The sequence below is a fragment of the Numenius arquata genome, chromosome Z (genome assembly GCF_964106895.1).
Source record: "Numenius arquata chromosome Z, bNumArq3.hap1.1, whole genome shotgun sequence".
In the NCBI taxonomy this organism is placed as follows: domain Eukaryota; kingdom Metazoa; phylum Chordata; class Aves; order Charadriiformes; family Scolopacidae; genus Numenius; species Numenius arquata.
The window spans coordinates 59,918,287-59,933,403 of NC_133616.1; the positions used below are offsets into that span (position 1 = coordinate 59,918,287).

General features: G+C 38.4%; 1 protein-coding gene across 1 annotated transcript in view; it reads right to left on the minus strand.

Moving 5' to 3' along the window:
• Positions 1-498: 498 nt before the first annotated feature.
• The window catches only part of ST8SIA4 (ST8 alpha-N-acetyl-neuraminide alpha-2,8-sialyltransferase 4), a 51,642-nt gene continuing 37,023 nt past the window's right edge, over positions 499-15,117 (minus strand). Inside the window, exon 5 of the mRNA XM_074166237.1 lies at positions 499-1,468. Within this exon, the coding sequence (XP_074022338.1) occupies positions 1,186-1,468 (283 nt within the window). The 3' untranslated portion in view covers positions 499-1,185. The remainder of the gene's footprint in view (positions 1,469-15,117) is intronic.

The window sequence follows — 15,117 nt, forward strand, 5'->3', positions numbered from 1 at the left end:
TTTCCATTTAATTGGCTAGATCTTTTTTTTCTCTAGACGTGTTCCAGCGTCACTCGAGTTCCTTTAGACTTTGTGTTTTCTTTTCAATCGGGAATAAAAATTTTATAAATATATTCGAATGTATGAAATAATTTCTTTACTCCTGCTGATTTTTCTGAAGAATGAAATTCTATATGTGAAGTCAGTAAAGAGGCTTTGCTTTCAGATGCTTAAAAGTTTAAATAACAAAGAATATGTTCCCTTCAGCAGCAAAGAAACATCATACTAAATCTAAGTCATTTCTTTAAGGAAAGGAAAAAATGTGTAAGAGTAATCTTTGGTACCAAAAATAAGGGCACCTTCTCATATGTCTTCAAATTTGAAGACAACAGAAAAACTTCTCTTTAAAAACGGATCAATATGGCCTCTGAGCGGTTCCATGTCATGGGTACTGACAGCAGTAGCTACAAAAACAATTGGGATGTAAAGGGTTGTGTGACAGCAGGATACAACACAATAACAATAAAATATTTAATGTTTCCCCCCACCCTCCTACCTTTTCAAATTTTTTTCCTAAGACAACTCCATAAGATACATACTTTCAATTACTCATAACATCCTCAAAATCCTTTAAGGGCTCCAATACTTAAAAACAACAAAGCCTAACCAACAGCAATAAGAAAAACAGCAACAAAAGCTGAGGTTATAATACAAGATCAGAAATAGTCCTCTGATTGAAGGCATTTACTGATTTGCTTGATCTTATGGACTTCACTTTCTCTACTCAATTCCATCATGATATTTTCTTCCAAAGCCTAGTTTATTTGCTGAAGAATATATTCCATCCACTGGGGAGTTCTTCCGTGGTCTGTCTTAACCTCAGTGGCAAGTCAGCAGTAAGCAGGCTGTATTTTTCTTCTTTAATTCATGATGAATGTGTCATTGGATCCTGTAAACACTACTGAGTATACATTCAAGCTTTGTTCTTAGTGAAAGTGGCACTTACTTGAACCCTTGCAGTCAAGATAGCTTAGTTATATAGCACTTTACAGGTATAATAGCTGGTTATGTACTTCTGATAAAATTCCTTTTTCCGATGGCTTAGTGGGTATTGAAACATATCCTCACTGGGATCCCATTGCCATTCCACAACATCTTTATGATGAAGTGTGTATTCTGTACTTCTTTTTGTACTTTACATTTGCTTTATTGCTGTACACATTTCCCTGTTGTCAATTTAAGTGCTCCTCTGTTATGTAATACATACAATGTTTTAAACTCTAATGGCATCCTATGAGGACTGGCATTAGAAAAGTACCGATACTTCAGATCATCATAATAATGATACTTGACTGGTTTTCCATGTAAATCCTTTGGGAAGGGCCAAAATCCATACAGGTGAATTTCATCACAAAATCTGGTGGCAAGCGTATACATAAGTAGACCAGTGCTGGGTCGTTTAATGTGCACCTTGTTTGTCAGCCAATAGCTGCAAAGAAAGAAAAAGTACATTAAGAAACTCTCATACAACTTCATGTGAATAAATCCTGTAAACTTATTTTATATATTAAGCATTCATCTTATACTATAAAAAAGCAAAAGTTTCCTTCTCTCTAAATTGAGACCATAAATGGTGACACTGTTTTGGCACACCTTTCTTCTGCCTAGAAGAGAAGTAAGACCTTATTTAACACAGTGCTGCAGAAAAGCTCTTAGTTCAGGCTTTAACCATAACAAGAAGTCACAATGCCTGCAAATCCTAGAAAACTCCAGTTAACCTCCTCCTCAGCCAAATCAGGGAACAGTCTCTTACTATAAACTTTGACCTCCTGCAGTATCCAATTCACCTCACTGAGTCAGCCCTACACGGAGTACTTGATTGGCCCAGTTAACAGATTGCTTGTCTAAATAGAAAGTAAATGGAAATAAGAAATATAACACCTTAAGAATGTAACTTCCAGAAGTAAACAGAAGTGAAGCTCTAATTACTTGCCTTGTGATTAAGTATTTAAAGCTTCCTGTCTGCTAACAGCACTCTCCAGAAAAGCAAAATCTTACACTAATAATTTTAAAAAGGTTTTGTTTTGTACCAAACAGTTGACGGATCTGACTGATGCTATGGGACAGTTTTCCTGAGCCAGTAACAACAGTTCAACTCAACCTTGCATGAAAGAAATTTCAAATAAGGTGAAACTAAATGAAAAACAGAGCGTGAGCAGAATATAACATAAAACATTCCTTCTTTGATCAGGAACAATCACTGATACAACACTTCAATAGTTGTAACCAATTCTTCACCACCGTGCTCCAAAACAGTTACAATGCAGTACCAGTTCCAAATCAGGTGTACTGTACATTGATCTTATGCCTTGTGTCAGCAGTAAATTGATATGATTTGTAATGATCTGGGAAAATGAAATGAACCATGGAGAAAAGGAGTTATGAGTGGAAAAGTTTCTACACCTGAAAAATGTGAGAAAAACAATTAAAGATGTAAACGTCTACCCTGATGAATATGAGATATATCAATTTTTTACATCCATAATCACTGTTAAAAGATTGCCTTGACATTTAAATTTGTCCTAGTGTTTATGGAACCTCAATATTTTGGCCTTAAAAACACTGAACACGTTTCTGCCAGATCAAAATATCACCTATGGCTTACCCTACAGTCAAAACCACCAGATTTCACTTATACCTAGCAAGATACCTTTACATTTACAAAAATAGGATGTACTACTATCAGTATGACTGCAGAAGAAATGTTAATTGAATAGCATGTTGCTACCGTACAATGACTTCTTGCAGCTACTAACAAAAATTAAATTAAACACAGAAAAACATAGACATCTGTTTTAAAAATAGTTAATGTTGAAATGATCTTCTGACAAGACTCTATTACAATCACTAAGATATGCAACAATTGATGCCAATCATCATTACATTAAACGGATACTGGGGAATTTAAATGACAATTGTTTACTCTGCTACTGTGGAACAGATGACTTTTGATTAGACTAAAACATAAGATGTGCTTTCCCACGGCTGCACTCAAAATGATATGTGTCATCTCAGACAAGGAAAACCTGATATGATGGACTACATTCAAATACCAGATCATTTAGCATACTTATTTAACATCTTTATTTGCCGTACCTACAAATTCCATTTTTGTGTGTATTTCCATGGATTTTTAACTCCCTTCTCTGGACAGGACTGAATCTGAGGAAACATCCAAGTTATAACCCTGAAGAGCTCCAAAAGACTACATACCAAGCTCTGTTCATTCAGCAGCAAGCTGATCTCCAAGTAAACCCACTCATACACACTTGGCTGTCACTGAAATTCTGTTCCTTCTGCAGCCATGGAGAGAATATTTTTTTTTAAAAGAGCTTTCAAAGAAATCTGGTATGGTATTTGAAAAGTTAAAATATTAACATTAATAAGAAAGTAGGGAAAAAAGATTGTGAGAAAGAAGACAAAACATTTCAGGGTTACTCAGGAATGTCTATCAGTGGAAGAGGCTTGAAGATCTAATATATTATCTCAATTGCACTCCCCAAACTCACTGTAGAACAGAACAAGACACAGACAAAAGCAACATAGGCAATCAGAAGATTTTCTGTATTTCTGAGTGAGTAAACAGACTAGCTTGAAAAGAAACAACCAAGTGGGGATATGACAGAAAGCTCTAAAACTATGTAGCGTGTAAAGGCAGCAAACAGGGATTTAATTTCTACTTTAACACAAGCACTGTGACATAAAAACTATGGACCTGGTGGAGTTATTCAGTGGTAGGTCTAAATTAAACAGATCAAAGGACTTTTTAATACAATACGCCACTGAACAGTGGAATTCATTGCAACAGGATATTTTGGACAACAACGGCTGACTGAAAAGATACAAATTGCTGAAGTTCGCAAACACAGCAGTGCAGACGAAGCTCCTTCTCACCGGTTTGCTAAACTGCTGGCCATGGGAGCACACATCACAGGGTAAATGCTTGACATTTCCTCTGTTTGTAACTCTTCTTCTAAGCCTCTGTGTTGGCACCTGGCACCAGTCAGACCACTGGCTAGAGAGGGATAAACAATTGCTTTTATGTTCTCTGACCCAGTGTCTGCTTTCTCTAGAAGGTATTAACTAAAATTTGACTTCCTTAAACTGAGTAATAAAGCCTTTGCTTGTGCTTTCATGTCTGCAGTGGGATTAATCACGTCAATGATACAAACAATCCTTCAACTGACCCTCTCAGTTTATGTGTATGTATTAATTACAAATGCATTATTCCTCCTTTTCTTACTGAGATATGCCTTGGGCAGGAGGCTGCACAAGGAATCCAGAGTGTGAAAGAATTAAAGTCTGAACAGTAACACTGAGAATATGACAGCCAGCACGGAAACACTGCTGAGTGTTTGTGTAAGATCTACTTTAGAGTTGTCAATGTACACTACTTGTATATGCTATTTCAAAAACCCACTTCATTAAAAGGAATAATACACTTTATGAAGAGCTGAAACACTCCTAAAACCTGACATTTACTTTCTAGCAAACTTAACTCACTACTTTAATTAAGGGTTATTTTTTGGGGAGGGTTTCTTCCTTTACCCCTTCATCTTACACTACCAAGTACACTCAAATTTTTGCTTATAAAGTGGATTTCCAGGACCGCTCCAGAGACTGGATTCTGCCTAGCAATCCTCCTCAGAAAGAGAAAGAAAAGACCAGTGATACCAATGGTGAATGCAGTCATGTTACATACCTTGCACTGCCACAGCTATATGACAGCATGGACATCAGGCTGCCATTCAGTGCCATCGCAGAGAACTGTAACCACTGTGAGAATAGCCTTTACTGGCTATGACAAAATAATTAAGAATATATTAAAGCTCACTTTTGCCTGTCTTAAAGTGAAATGGTTCACCTTCCCTGGTGTAGGAGACTATTCTGCTTTGTGCCACTGTTCTAGCATGATCTGCTCCCAAAGTTGCCCTAATCAACTTTTGGAAAATCACCTCAACAGGGAAAGAATCTGCTAAGGATAAAGTAATCTCAAAATGTAGTGCAGCATTACCCTTCTGTTGCCAGTGAATAAAGAAACACCTGCTAAACTTAAGACCAGTTAAGCCTATGAAGTTTTTTCTCATACATAAGACGACTAAAATCCTCCGCAGCCATAAGCCACATGCCGTATGTAATACTTGGAAGGATTGGGTAGCAAGGCCAAAACATTAAGGAGAAAGCCTTTAGGACTAATTAACAGGATGTGTTTAAGACTAGGAACATGTCTCAAGTTCTGTCCCACTTCTGCAATATTTCCAAGCTACCAGAATACTTTTATTTGAATCCACACTAGCTCCTTTAGTTTTCATCTAAAAAAAGAAATTATTGACCTAGGTTTACAAGGAAATCACAGGAAGAATAAACCTCCTTAACCATTTGACAAAAGCATTGACCCAAAGGAAAAAAAAAACCACTATGCTTCAAACCTTGATGAACCAATGACAACAATTTTTTGTGTTAAACCATCATTAGTTTCAAAATACAACATGCCTATGCTGCAGAGTTCTTGATTCTTCCTTCATCAACCAGGACTTTGAAAATTGCCCATGTATTTTTTGGTTTTAAAGTAGAAGCATTCCAGCAGGACAGACAGACCACATCCCTTTCCCCAGCAAAGGCCCCAACACATATGACGCAGAGTGTGACTGCAGAAAACATGGGCCTCAATCTGGTCAGATGGGGGAGGAGGGAAGTTTAAGCCTTCGAAGGTGCTCTGTACTATGTGCTACAGTGCAAAAGGAGAATGAGCGCCATCATCTCCCATCTGCTTAAATGATTTCTGCAGTGTAACCATGTGAAAACTAGTAACAGGTACATTGCGTCCTCAGAGCACGCCTACAAGACCAAGCTCTTCTTACAAGGCTGCAAGATGGTCTTGCTGTCCACACCTATGCAAAGGTTAGCAATGAGGTACCTGGCACCCTGCTCACTACTGTCATGACCAAGGCATTCCAGAACATGAACAGAAGTTAAGCTGTATGACCAAAATTCTGAATTTCAGAAAAATCCAAGCTATTTCCCTAAACACTTATGCCTGTACACAAAACTGCTTGTACATAATGTATTTCAACTGACACCACATTATTGTCATCAGTTAGCCATGAAGCTTTGGTAAATGCTCTTTTATCTCCACACTATAAAGTACACTAGATCTGTGAAATTGCTTAATGCCTATGTACCCAGATGGATATAAAGCCATTCAAAACCTACTAGAGTAAGTAGAGAGGTAACTCTTTGTCAAAAAGGAAAAACTGTCTAAAAGATGCTCTAAAATTCCAAAGAAGTGTCATGGATTCTACTAGAAGCACCCTCCTTCTTTAAGGAGTTGAACCTTGCTTGGTTTGTTCCAGCAGCAGGGTTAACCCCTGCAGAAGAGTCTTTAAGCAACACGAGTTGCAAACCTTACAGAACAAAAAAGCAATGAAAATGAACGCACATTTTAGCAACAAAAAATACACATTTATTGCTATTCAAGACAACACGATCAATTAATTCTGCAATTAACCCACAGAAACAGTTGGAATACTTATCTATGCATGTTTTTAAAAGCAATTGAAATTATCTTGAAAAAAGACTACATGTAGGAAAGAAAACAATGATTTAACAGCTAGCTCACTTTAGATTTCACTGATGAGAGCAGTAGCCGTCAGTGTAAACAGTAATAGTGTACCAACTTTTCCAGAAGGTCCATGAAGAACCAGACTGTAAAGTAGTATCTTACATCGAATTTCAATCCTTAGGCTAAGTGAAAGCAAGAGGAGTGCACTGTTGCAATCGCACTTTTTTTTCTAATACAGAAAGTGATGCTCGTTGATTCTCTACAGAGACTACGTATCTGTCAAGAATGGCAATCATTAGAAAAGGTGCCAGCTCTTGCCTGGTAGCATCAGCTGGGTTTAGCACTCATCAGGAAAGAATGCCTGCAAATCTGATGTTAGCACAATTGCTATACCTGACTTGCTGTTGTCATGCTTCGCTTGTCATTATGAAGAAAGCAGTAAGCAAATAACAGAGAAAAAGACAAAAAAGTAGTAAGAGTGTGCATATGTGTGCTTCTATATGAGACACTTAAATAGCAGTTTTGATGCAGCATATCCTCTAAGAAACAGCTACATATTTTTCACGACAATGAAGACCAAAATCAAAGCAATGGACCAAGGACATTTTAAATGTATTGTGGTATAGATTATCTCAACTGGAGAATCAGTTAGAAAATAAAGTTCACTAGAGAAGCTTGCAGAATGAAACTGTTTATAACACAATCCAATTATTATCAGTCTGGGCTTGATCTACTCCAAACTAATTACTGGTGGGAGGATCATCATGTACACATTTCCTCTATTCACTTCACAACAACCATCTTCTCATAGCCTTACTGGGTGGGCTGGAATCATGCACATCCTCTAATGCTGACATATTAAGACCTAATTAACAAGTGCATCTTAGAACCTGTATTACAATTCCTCGGGTCTTAAAATTTGGTCCATTCAACATTCTCTTAATAGCTTCCAGGAGCCAAGGTCGCTTTTGTTATTTATTTCTGGTAGAAGAGATTTTTTTCCTGCTTATTATTGGTCTTCCAGATAATTTATTCACTGTCATCTATGATTAGCCACACAATATTTTTTCAGTGATGAGGGAAGATGCATCTTTTACTTTCATGCTTTTCTCACAATGCAAGTCACATTCAGGACAACTTTTAAAATCAGTTTGCTGAGCAAACCTTTTGCTGACATCTATGGCTCTAGCACAGCACATGTCTCTGCTAAAAAGTGTTGCTCCCTCAATCCATGCAAAAAAACATTTTTAAGAGTGAAACATATCTTCATTTTAAAATAAGTCAGTTATAAGTAATTTATTTAGAGATCAAAAGGTTCCCTACACGTGCACACAGGTACGTAGCAAAGGTGCAGTAAAATAGACCTAGAGTACATTTTACAGACTAAGAAAGTTAATAGATAAACTTCTGGAGAAAAGGTTTTCCTTTCTGGCAAATCAGCTCCTTCCTGAGGTCTGGTGGAGAGAGATACATATCTCTCAGTGAGGTGTTCCATGTCTACCTTATTTCTGTGACATACATAGACAGTAAGATATTCCTGCAATAAAGAAACAGGGGCAAAATGCAGAATTCTATGAATTATAGAATCACAGATTCGTTTTGGTTAGGAGGGACCTTTAAAGATAACCTTGTCCAACTCCCCTTGCCATGGGTAGGGACATCTTTCACTAGATTATGTTGCTCAAAGACCCATCCAACCTGGCCTTGAACACTTTAATGGATGGGGCATCCACAACTTCTCTGGACAACCTGTTCCAGTGCCTCAGCACCCTCGCAGTAAAATATTTCTTCCTTTTGTCTAATCTAAACCTTCCTTCTTTCAGTTCAAACCCATTGCCCCTTACCTTCTCAATGCAGGCCTTGGCAAAAAGTCTCTCTCTATCTTTCTTATAATTACCCGTTAAGTATTGAAAGCCTGCAGTAGCACGTCACAGAATCACAGAATGGTAGGGGCTGGAAGGGACCTTTGGAGACCATCTAGTCCAAACCCCCTGCCAAAGCAGGTTCGCCTAAAGCAGGCTGGACAGGAACGCACCCAGGCAGGTGTTCCAGCTTGTGTCCATTTCCCCTTTTCTGTCACCACTAAGAAGAGCCTGACCTCATCTTTTTGACACCCGCACTTTAGATATTTATAAGCATTGATGAGATCCCTCTCAGTCTTCTCCAGGCCAGACAGACCCAGGTTCTCTCAGCCTTTCCTCACAAGAGAGGTGCTCCATTCACTTGATCATCTTTGTAGCCCTGTCCCTCTTCTCCTTCTCTTTTCCAGGCTGAACAACCCCAACTCTATCAGCCTGTCTTCAAAGCAGAGGTGATCCAGCCCTCTGATCATCTTCGTGGCCCTCCTTTGGACCCACTCCAATTGGTCCGTATCCTTCTTATGTTTGGGACTCCAAAGCTGGACACAGTACTCCAGGTGGGGTCTCACCAGAGCAGAGTAGAGGGGCAGAATCAGCTCCCTCAACCTGCTGGCCACGCTTCTTTTGATGCAGCCCAGGATACGATTGGCTTTCTGGGCCGCAAGCACACATTGCTGGCTCACATGCAGGGATATGTTAATGTTTCCTTCAGGTTAACAAATTCTGACCTGCTTAAAAAAGGTGCAAATCTCAGCTACATGGAAGTTCATAGGTGTATTTTAATTTGTTTCAGTACGGTTTGTTTGGGTTTCATCCACATAATCTAACAGGAATCTTTCCTCATTACACCTTTTCATTTACGCTATACCCTCTGTTACACAAGCATCTCCCTGTTTCCTACAACACAATCGGTAAGAAATACCTAGTTGGAACTTCAGAAACAATTAGTCTGTGTATAATCCAGAAGATAGTTCAGCTCAGTCCTTTCTATGCTCTTCAGGTTTGTGTGAAAGTCCAAGCTTTCACTATCTATCTTTTATGACCAAGGGGGAAGGTGCAAAATACCCAGCAAGTTTTTCCGAGTGAGACAGTTTGTTGACTGGAAGGGTGCTTCTATCATACAGTCTTACAGACCTACACAATAGCTAGTGATAATAGCAATATCCCTCTCTCAGTCATGACTCGAGACAGCGATACATTCAGAGAATCTGAGTTAATGCTAATGCTCATGGACGAGTGAATACGCTAAGCATAATGGGAGAAAGGGACTGTGATGCTTTGCTTACACAGTTGTTCTAATGTGCTTCAACTAGAGCGTGTCTCTGCTATTCTAGACGAACAGACTTCTTCAGAGAAGTGACTTTAAGTAGTGCTGAGCTGTGCAATTTTCTTTTGTGATTAAACATACATTAGGGAATATGTAAACACCTCTAAACTCATTGTAACGGGTTAACCAAATCAGACTTCTACACAGATCTTTAGAGACGAAAGACTGGAACACCACTATGTCTCAATCAACAGTTGAACACAAGCATTATGCTTACAAAAGTTAAGCATACTGACAGTGCAAATTGGCAGGAAAAGTAGTGTTGGATTTCCATTCTGGAAAGCACACTAGGCGCAATCCTAACAAAATAATTATAAAAACAGGCAAAAGAAAGCAATTGCATTTTAAGTAAATGGGACTAGAAATCTAAGTATGCTTTAGAGGGAGTCAATTGCTTTTTTTCCTCATATATATTGTGTTACTTATTTTTTATCTAAAAAAGAGTATTGGCATTAGTTTGAATTAAACAGAAGTGTGAAGCAAAGGGATAAATGAGAGGAAGAGAAAAATCATCATCAGATTAGAGATGGCATAAAATATTTTAGTGGTTTTAGAGAAGGGCCTACATTTAAGGCAGTCATATAAGACAGGCATTTTACTTCACTGAGAGTTTCAAGTTTTTAGGATACTTACAACCTAAATTTATGTTTTGACTCACAATCACGCTTAGTCTGTTTTTGAAGCAGAACTCCCTCCTCCACTGAAGGAAAAGCTCTATCCTGAGAGGTAACCACTGCTGGAAAACCAGCCTTTACTCTCCACTCATCTTCTGGGGCTCCCTTCCCATTCAGAGGTGGCACAAGAGACAGCACCGCTGCTCCCTGCTGCTGGCATGTTTCATGGACCGAGAGGCTGATCCAGTCCAACTGTGATGGTGGGCTAGCTTCCCAGGCAGAAGTTGGTGGCATCAGCACGGTTGATACCAGAGGTCAGCCTCCAGTTGAAGGGTGGAGACACAAGCACACACTGGGACCCCTCCTATTGCTGCAGCTAAAACCAAGAAATCAGAACCCAAGAACGCGTCCAATTTCACCTGTCCCACAGGAGCAACTTTAACAGGCGGAGACTGTGCAGAGTGATAAATCACCAGCCTGCTTTCTACCAGCCATACTCCCTTCCTGAGAGAACCTTTATTTCTGTGTCTCCGAGTAGCTCTTCAAGACTCAGAAATGCTATTAAGGCAGTTCCTTGGTAGGAAACCTTGATAATGGCTTGGGTTAGCACAGATACTGCATCCAAGAAATGAATTTGACCCGTGTAATAAATGCAAAAAGGTAATTTTCCTGTTGCTTGACTATTAAATATCTATTAAATGATGGCAATTACACAGATTATATTTCAACTACAAGAGAAGTTAAGTAATTTTAAATTTTAGGTTCAACTGAAATAATACATACCATGTCATTGAAATAATATAGCATACAACATAATCACATGTTCATGTTAATCCTGAACTTATGTACTTTGTCAAACTGTGCCCTGGGGTCCTGGCTTTTTCTGGGGATTGGGTTAGGGCATGATGAACTGTTCATTAAAAATTACCACATGCAAAGCTATCTTCCATGTCAAACATGGGCAAATGGAGTGGAAAAGGAATTTGGTTTGTAACAATACAAGAGTGGGACTGATTAGACAGGACTCTTCGACCACATCACTCAGTGCTTCTCTGGGAAAGCCATGTCAAATTAAGAACAGGGAAAAATCTTTTGTTTGAACTAAGATAACTATTCAGCTAAAGGCTAGTAAGGGAAAAACAACAATGTAATCTTACTGCAAAGTTGTAATAATAGTAATGTGCAGCAGACTGGTCAACTTTGCTACGTGCTTTGAAACACATACCCTGGTAACTCTGCCTTAAATTTATAAAATACTTATTTCAAAAACCCACAGAATTCTTAATCTTATAAAAGCATTACTAAAACTTACAACTGATTAGCACCTTTCCTATGAAAATTGTACCAGAATGTTACTGGAGTGATGTAATTAAAGTTAATCACTAAAGTTAAGCACTAATTCTATCTTTCACCATTAGATGTAGTCTTCCTGACTGATATGAATATCTGTTCTTATGCTAATGTCCAGTAAACATTTTTCTGTAACAGATATAATCCTAACTAACTAATTTTCTCTTTTTCAAAACAATGCAAATGCTGTCATATTCAGAAAACACAAAAACTAATATATGAGGAATAAGATTAAAATGCAGTGTGTCCACTACGCATATTAAGGAATTAGGAACAGAGTAATGGAAGGATCTACTTGAATTGCTAAATTCTGCCGTTGTCACTTCAGAAGAGCCTGGAATAATTTGTTTGCTCCCCAGAACATCTCTTCCACAGGACTGCATTCTTGAGAAACCATTTTCTAGCAGTTTACATCAACTGCTAAATCTATCCTAAAAAAGACAAAAAGACATAACTATGGGCATTCTGCTCCCTGCTGGGTATTTATTATATTCTGTGTCCCTACAATAGGGGAAAATTTATAAAAATGATCCCAGGATGACAACTATGCCCAGTACCATGTAGCATTTCATTAAATGCACTAAAACTGAGACCGATGTTGAAAAATGTAACCTGTGAACTTGAGAATACGTTCAGGATGCTCTTTGCTCATTGGACTGATAAACCGGTTAAAACTGCTTTCAGCTTGTGCCCAACCCCTCTTGATGGCTGAAGTCAATAATGTCTAACATCAGCTCCAGACAGATACAGGAAAGAACATGTTCAGTGCTATGTTACTTGTTAGACTACTTTCTATTATATAGAAGAGAATCTGATCATTTTGATTTAATCAATATGATCTGAAGTTTCCCTTTTAGAGATTATTATATGAAATACCCATTACAGGCCCTTAAATTTGATCAGTGCAATGAACCAGAGCAGATTAATCAGATATAAAAGCTATTGATTTTACCATAATAAATCCCACAGATGTCATTGAATTAACCAACACGAAGTGCCAAATAGAAGTATAGATAGAAGTAAACTACTTCAGTAGAATAAGGAGGCAGAAGTTACTCCTTAGGATCAAGATTACACAAAACCTTCAAACATTTAAAAAGCATTCACTGAAGCATGTGCAAGAACGTGATTGAACAGAAACAATTTCCTGCATCACAACTTAATGTATAGCTCAAAAGCGAGAGATTGCCTTACAAAGTCTATTAAACATGAAAAACTCACTTAAATAATACATGGGAGTCCACACACTGCCACGCCAAGGGACCAGTGCCTTTGAAGAATGACTGTTGCTCACTTCTCACATCCTATTAAGCTCTAGCTTCACTGCAAACAATGCCAACTGAAATGCCAATTAGCAGCAATGAGTTGTGATTGGAGTTCTGCCAAGCCCGCCAAGTGGTTTCACAAGGACATGCAACAGACCCAAGCAAAACCTGTTTTCAGTCACTGCTAAAATTGGGCAGAAACAAATATATGATACATACATGAAAGTCCCACTACTGATTTCACAAGCAATAACTTCCCAACAGAAATTCCCGTGGTTTTGAAGTAAGCAGATTAATGGCTGGTTTTCCTCCAGAAAGATTTCCTGTCTTCAGCTTGCATTCCTACAAGATTTTGCTGATAAGACAGCCTTTGCATCAATTTCTCTTTCCTACTACATATTTCAGAAAGGAGTATAGAGAAATACGATAATATGACAATCAAGACTTTGTCATGATTGGCTAGTATTTGCCAAAAAATTTAGAGATGTGTCCTCTCCACTGTATAACTTGCTTTATTTTCTATGGGTTTCATGCACTTTAAAATGTATCAATAGAGGCATCCAACAGGTAGGTGTCTACTATTGTTACTGTTGTTATACATCAAATAAAAAAGAAAAGGAATTATGACAATCCCAAAACAAATCAGCTAGCCAGTTCACTAAACTGTAAGTTTAAAATAAAATAAAAAAAAAAGGGGGCCAAAATGAAAAGAAAAAAAGGCTGTGTAAATGCATTCAAAAAATTCTTTTAAAAGGAAAGGAAATACTTGTCACTTTTTTGATTAAAGCTTTTAAGCAAAAACTGAACTGTCTTACTGTTGCTTACTTACTATTATGCTAAAAGTTATGGTATATTGCCAGTGGCTTTACTAAGTTACCATCAGCCATGTAATTAACATTAATTTGAAGTGAGATCTTCAGTTTGAATTCAAGCTACTCAACTTCAAGTCATCAATGTTATAGAAATGAAATGAGTTTACACATTGGCACATTTCCCAGATATTTCGTGCCTGGAACTTGTTTTGCATATTACAAACAAGTTTATAGAAATTGAAAAGAAAAACAGAAAGACACAGATTTCCTCTTCTCTTTCACCTCTGTTTCAGAGGATGATCGTCGTACTGAAATAGCAACAATGGTTTAGCAATCTCATGAGTTAAAACCAGGAGATTCTGGGCAAATTTTGTGCTCTACAACTGCCTTTCTGCATTACCCTTGTTGGTGAGGAGCCTATTGTTCTCTAAATGGATTCAGTAGGAAAAGGACAGATGTTCACTACTAACAACAGCAGAGGGCTGAGACTTCCAAATGCATGAGCCAAATCTTCCTCTACTCGTATCCTCTCAAACCTGTCCTTCTCCCTTCCCAGAATTGATTCAGTTCACCTTCTAACTGACTGCACAGACAGCCAGCGTCAGCTCTATGGATCTGCTCCCACTGTGAAACATCCCTGGGGACTCAGAGAAACCCACAAACTACAATGAATCAATCAATTCCTCTACACAAACCCACGACAAACCCCTTGCAGGCAGCAGCAATCCCAATTGCTATCAGTGGTCTACAGGTCAAGCCCAGCGCTTTGTTTCCATCTCCTTGGCAGTCTCCATGGCATGGCTCACAGCTACGCTTGTGAGGTGTCATGCAGCTTCCCAGCTGGCGCAGGCGCGTGGACCTCACTAAACGAGAGGAGAACACACTGCAGCCTTGACGGAGGGGTTCCCTCCTGGATCCTGTCTTTATCAGCCCTCAGGGTTTTGCTTTAGTGATTTTAAAGTGCCTGCTAGCTCTGCAAAAGAAGATAAGAAGAAGCACCGAGATTATTTTCTGAACGCTTCTTGTCAATCAGAGCTATGTTCTGTAGTCTACCTTCTCTCTGCTGCATCTTCTTCTATACTTGGTCACTTGCAGACTAAAGGTGAGAAAGGCCTCATCTGTAAAGTTCATGCCAAACATGAATCTTTCAAACAGTTTGCAAAGCCCACTGATGGATTTTACATTTTACATTGTAGGAGCAGTCTGGAACAAACAGGAGGATACTGTCCTCTTAGCCCTTCTATATGTTACATTTCATCTGAAGCTAAAGATTTTGATATAAGCATAAG